A 5,922-nucleotide genomic window follows, 5' to 3' on the forward strand; every position below is an offset into this window, starting at 1 on the left:
GATGAAAGAAGAATCTTGTACTGAAGGTGACTTCTGGGAGTTTGCTTAGGGCCAAAGAAGGAATTCTGGCTCTCTGAGTCAAATTCCATCTGTTGGAATTTCCATATTTTCCCAACCAGAGTGCCAACTTGTGCCAAATGTGCTATTCTTTTCATTTTTTTTGTGGAACTTTGTTTCCTAAAAATTTAAAAAAAAAAATAAAAAAAAAAGAAAAAGAAAAAAGAAGAAGAGGCTGTTGATTTGGCTACTTGTCATCACATCTAGGTCAAACATGTGTCGATACATGCCATATAGGGCTGGACGTGGTTCAATTCGATTTGGTTCTAAAGAGAATCAAACCGAACTTGAATTTTCGGATATTTAGTAAATAGATCATCGGGTCCAAATTTAATTATGGAACGGTACGGGTTTGGTTTCATTCGGTTACTGGGTTCCATACAATAATTAATTTTTTTTAATATTTCCAACGCCACATTAAATTAACTAAAGATATGTTCAATTTTAACTCTTATAAAATAATGTAGTCCAATCTTATGTATCTTTTACGTCTCTCTTTATTGAGTTATTCATAAATTTAATTGTTAAAATCACAGAAAAATGAAGATAACGAGCTCATAATAATGAATAGGGGCATAGCCGTGCTTTCAATTCAATCACCAGAACTGTAGAAATGACGCTACAATTAAATTATAGATTTTGGTAAAACAGGTCAATTTGATTAAATTGAGCTTGGGTTAGTTAAAAATAAGAAAAATATATGTTGGGTTTAGGCTAAATTAATTAGTTAATAAATTATTTAAAAAAAAAAATAATTTGGCTTATTTAAGATAAATAAATTAAAATAATTGGGAGATTCAGTTCTTATTTGGTTTTTGAGTTCTGGTCTAGAATTGAAAATCGAATCGAGCTCGTCGGTTCTCAATTCAAATACCCATTCAGGTATTTATCTTAAAAAGAATCGCTCGATTCAATTCAGTTCAAGTTGTGTTCGATATAGTCCGATTCAAATTGTGAGTTTTGTGCAGCCTTAATACCATATCACTTAGCTATGGGCTGCCTCAGCTCATCACTTTACCTCCTAACATGTTTCAAGGATCATAGGCTTCTGGATCACATTAAGAATGTTAGATACAGAAAATCTGCTTTTTTGCTCAAGTATTTAGAAACATTACTATATAGGTATTGCTTTCCTAATTGTATCTAGATGCTTAAGCCCTGATAGGCTGAGCGCACGATCACTATAATGGTCAACATTGTTGTAATGGGAGTTTTCTATCATTTTATTCAATATGATGTGCTCTGTTTCACAATCAAGTTGCAGATCACATGCACATGAACTTCTCTTTTCTCAAGGTATCCTATTCTGTATTGTGATTCCCAGGAATGGGATATTGATGCGACCAAAGAGAGTGCTCCTAATGCTGCGACTGTGAAGTATACAGATTTTTTGCTGGCCACAGCCTCAGGAAAGGTTGAAGGAGTGAAAGCCCCTGGTAAACTAGCAACACCTTTTGAGAAAACGAAATTGGCTGCTTATACTCTCGGTGCTATGACACCCTGCATGAGGCTTTATGCCTTTCTAGGTGAGGAGGTGCAGGCACTTCTTGATCCCAGTGAAGGCCCTCATCCCTATCAGAAATGGATCAGCAATTATTCCTCTGAAGCTTTTCAGGTTTGTTTTACTACTGAGAAACCATGCACTTTGTTCATCTGTTCACAAATTTAAATTTTCACCAACTACAGGGAATTTATACATAATGGTCTTACAACTCTGCATTGTTGTTTTCTCAATTTAGGCTGTGACTCTGCAAACTGAGGACTTGCTGGAAAAACTAAGTGTGTCTTTGACAGGCGAAGAGCTTGATACCATTGAAAAGCTCTACCATCAAGCTATGAAACTTGAAATAGAGTTCTTCTTAGCTCAGCCACTTGCCCAGAAAACTGTTGTTCCTCTCTTGACAGAGCATAATCCAGCAGAACATTGTCTAATTTTGTTTTCCGATTTTGATTTGACATGCACTATTGTAGATTCATCTGCCATTTTGGCTGAAATTGCAATTATAATGGCCCCAAAATCAGATCAAAATCTTTCAGAAAATCAAATTGCTCGGATGTCTTCAGCTGATTTGAGAAGCACTTGGGGAGAACTCTCCAAGCAGTACACTGAAGAGTATGAACATTGTATAGAGGGCATCTTGCTTTCTGATAAAGGTGTGCTATTGTATCTTTCTTACTACAATTTTCAAGCTTTCCAATTTTTTAATTATATTGTGTCAATTGGTGTGAAACTTGGATGGACAAAAGCTTGAAAGCTAATCTTGTATATGCAGCGGAACAATTCAATTACGAAGGTCTGCATAAAGCTCTTGAGCAACTTTCAGAGTTTGAGAAAAGAGCAAACTTGAGGGTGATAGATTCTGGGGTACTTAAAGGTCTGAATGTTGAAGACATAAAACGAGCTGGGGAACGCCTGCTTTTCCAAGATGGCTGCACTAGTTTCTTCCGAAGTGTCACGAGGAATGAAAAGTTGAACACAGACATCCATGTTCTTTCTTATTGTTGGTGTGGTGATCTCATTAGGTCTGCCTTTTCATCTGGTGAGTTCTTTTCTAGTCAGAAACTGGAATTATTGTATTCTCATAAGGCTATTACATATGGTTTCCATCTGTCTGATTGAACCCTTCGAATTTATTTTTGAAGAATAATCGTATTTTTCCACATGTAGAGTTTGGCTTGTTTTTTCTTGTTATATTCTAAAGATACATGAATATAGTACCTGTGCACTCTTAACTATAAAATTTTTGAAAAAATAATGCCTTTTTAAAAAAAAAAAAAATAATTCTCCCCAGTTTTTGAAGAGATATAAAAAGACAAATAAAAGCATAAACAAGTTCAGTAATATGCGTCTAAATAATAATCCATATTTTATACTCAGCTGTGCAACTTTTTCTATTGGTATGTGACTTAAATTTTGGCATCCACAATTAAACAACATACAATTTTATTTTCGTCAAATTTCAATGGGGAAAGTGCATCTCCAAAATTCTTTAGGGGTCAATGTTATAGAACCTCTATTATCTGATCTGAATATATTTATCTACGAACGGTGTTTGTATAATCAGAAACTATTATAATTTGATTATTTTCTTTTTATATTATTAACAGTAAAAGCGTTATTTAGGGATCAATAATAATTTCTGCAACTGAGACTGATGGACAATTAGCTTTTAGTGAAAATGTGGTTTTCAAAATCTCTTGGCCTCTTGGTTCACTTTTCTCTCCCACTAAAGTTCCTAATTTTTTTGATACCCAGTCAGTAACAATTAGACAGTTGATGCACTCTTGTCACTGAAATTAGAATTTATGTGGTTATATGCTTTTGATGTTGTACACATCTTGGATTATGTTTCATGTCAATTACTGTTATAGTATGTAGTCTCGCTACATTTCTGATATTGTTGTAGAACTCTCTGAGATTTATGTTGTAAATTAGTAATAGTTATATAGTATGTAGTCTACGTCTAAATTCTATTCACACCATTTTGTAATAGTACATAGTCTCACTACAAATGAATATATTATAAAGAGCAGGACCATTGAGTAAAAATTATCATGTATTTATGGGATAATAATCAACAAGCTAGCAAGACGCATGGTCAGCAGAAGCTCCTGATAGACCAAGTGAAGAATAGATGGAAACACCGTATCAAAAGTTTAAGAGTTGAATAATTGTATGTGAGAATTTTGCGTGTTGTCCTCTGGAAAGCATTTCTTCCGGACTGTGTTCTTATATATCACCTGTACTTTGAACATGGCATTCCAATGGATTGTCTCAGTTCTTTTATGTTATTTTGTGGAGTATTCTCTCTTATTATTATGTTAATGTTTTTCTTATGATTTCAAGTAGGTGGTTTAGACAGTCTGAATGTACATGCAAACGAGTTTATCTACAAAGAATCTTCCTCTACTGGTGAAATTGTTAAGCAGGTCGAGTCTCCCATTGACAAAGTTGAAGCATTTACTAATATCCTGCAGAACTGCGACAAGGACAAAAAGACTCTGACGGTGTATATTGGAGATTCAGTGGGTGACTTGCTTTGCTTGCTTAAGGCAGATGTTGGCATTGTAATAGGTTCAAGTTCAAGTCTGAGACGGGTGGGAAGTCATTTTGGTGTTTCTTTTGTTCCTTTGTTCCCTGGTGTGGTCAAGAAACAGAAACATGATGTCAACAATGGCTCACCTAGTTGGAAGGGTCTATCTGGAGTACTTTACACTGTCTCAAGCTGGACAGAGATTCATGCGTTTATTCAGGGTTCATAAGACTTGCACTTATGTACGGATTTCATGACAATTTAGATGAAGAAATGTCAATATAATAGGATACATACATACAAGCTTGGTGGTGTTTTTGTGAGCCACAGATCAGCTTTGTTCTTCCCTTGATTTTTATTACAGGGTCTACAGTGGGGAATTTAAATGTGATTCTTTTGGCTGATATTCCATGTGAGTTTTTTACTACTGTTTTAGCCTTTTTATATATATATTGGCATTACTTTTTCCATATTAACTTTTGTCTAGATTTCCAATCTGCAGAGGTTTTGAGATTTCCCGTTGCTGCTCTGATGAAGATGAGTTACTTTAGTGTCATTGGATTCAAGTGTAAAAAATACTTTTTTTGTACTTCGCTGTTTGAATTTTGGATTGGATGGAATTATGGTTGATGCATTGAATGGTCATTGTACGGATTCTCTCGATTGCTCTTTATATTGGGAGAGAAGCTTCGGAAAACTTTTCTAAATTTAGCAGCTCTCTTCGTATAAGATACTAGTGATCTTATCTTTTGTGCCAAAGTAGTAGATCTTACTGCTGCTGCTTGTTATCACCTAATTTCTGTGATCTATCTGAACTGCTTTCTGGAAATAGTATGGTGCTTATTACTAGATTCTGCTATGTCCCCCCCCCCCCCCCCCCCTCCCGCCCTCCTGAATTGAGAGTCGATGGGTTCGGTTCAGTTCTTGGTTTTAGATCAAGAACCCAATAATCGAATAAGAACTGAATTTTCCTAATTTTTTAAATTTATTTATTTATTTTAAATAAATTCAAATTATTTTTTTAAATAAATTTGCTAACTAATTAATTTAGTTCAAATCCAAAAAATATGATTTTTCTATTTCTAATTTTCAATTCAAGTCTAAATTAATCAAATCAGCTTAAGTTTTATTCAAATTTGTTATCATACCCTAATGTTGTTTCTATCCTTCAAGAGAAATTGAATTAAAGCTCGATAGTGCATTTTTTAATTATTGTGAGCTCGTTATCTTCTTTTTTATGTGATTTTAACAATCAAATTTTTTAAGAACTAAGCAAAGAGAGACGCAAAAAATACATAAGATTGAAATACGTTATTTTGTAAGAGTTAAAATTGAACATATCATTATTAGAATTAATATAATTTTGTAAGTATTAAAAAAATTAATTATAATACAGAACTTGAGAACCAAATAGAATAAAAAACGAATAGTTCCATAATTAAATTTGAATCCGATAGTTTCACTTACTAATAGGGATGGAAGTGGGTTGGGTTCGGGGCATAGCACCGTTGTCCTGCCCTATCCCACCCCGCCTTAGATGGAGCAAGGCGACGGCTTGCCTTATTTGTTGCCCCATTTACATTTGTTATTTTTATTTATTATTTACATTTTCAGATTTTCGAAAATAGAAAGGATAGATTCGTCGCCTTGCCTCATTTGTTGCCCCATTTACATTTTTTATTTTTATTTATTATTTACATTTTCAAATTTTCAAAAATAGAAAGGATATATCACATTTGCATTTGATCCCTTTGTAACCATTGTTTATACTTATAAAATTATCTCATTGTTTCGCACGGGCTCGTCGCTAACAATTAAAAAGGGATCAGAT

At 34.0% G+C, this 5,922-nt stretch overlaps 1 protein-coding gene across 1 annotated transcript; it reads left to right on the forward strand.

Annotated features, from left to right (window-relative positions):
* Window positions 1-1,365: 1,365 nt before the first annotated feature.
* Window positions 1,366-4,920, forward strand: LOC111402148 (bifunctional TH2 protein, mitochondrial-like). Its single transcript, XM_023030259.1, has 5 exons — window positions 1,366-1,672; window positions 1,797-2,211; window positions 2,331-2,597; window positions 3,908-4,503; window positions 4,579-4,920. The coding sequence occupies exons 1-4, from the start codon at window positions 1,550-1,552 to the stop codon at window positions 4,318-4,320; spliced, it is 1,218 nt and encodes a 405-aa protein (XP_022886027.1). The 5' UTR covers window positions 1,366-1,549; the 3' UTR covers window positions 4,321-4,503; window positions 4,579-4,920.
* The last annotated feature ends 1,002 nt before the right edge of the window (window positions 4,921-5,922 follow it).

The sequence above is a fragment of the Olea europaea genome, chromosome 10, assembly GCF_002742605.1.
Source record: "Olea europaea var. sylvestris chromosome 10, O_europaea_v1, whole genome shotgun sequence".
Classification (NCBI taxonomy): Eukaryota; Viridiplantae; Streptophyta; class Magnoliopsida; order Lamiales; family Oleaceae; genus Olea; species Olea europaea.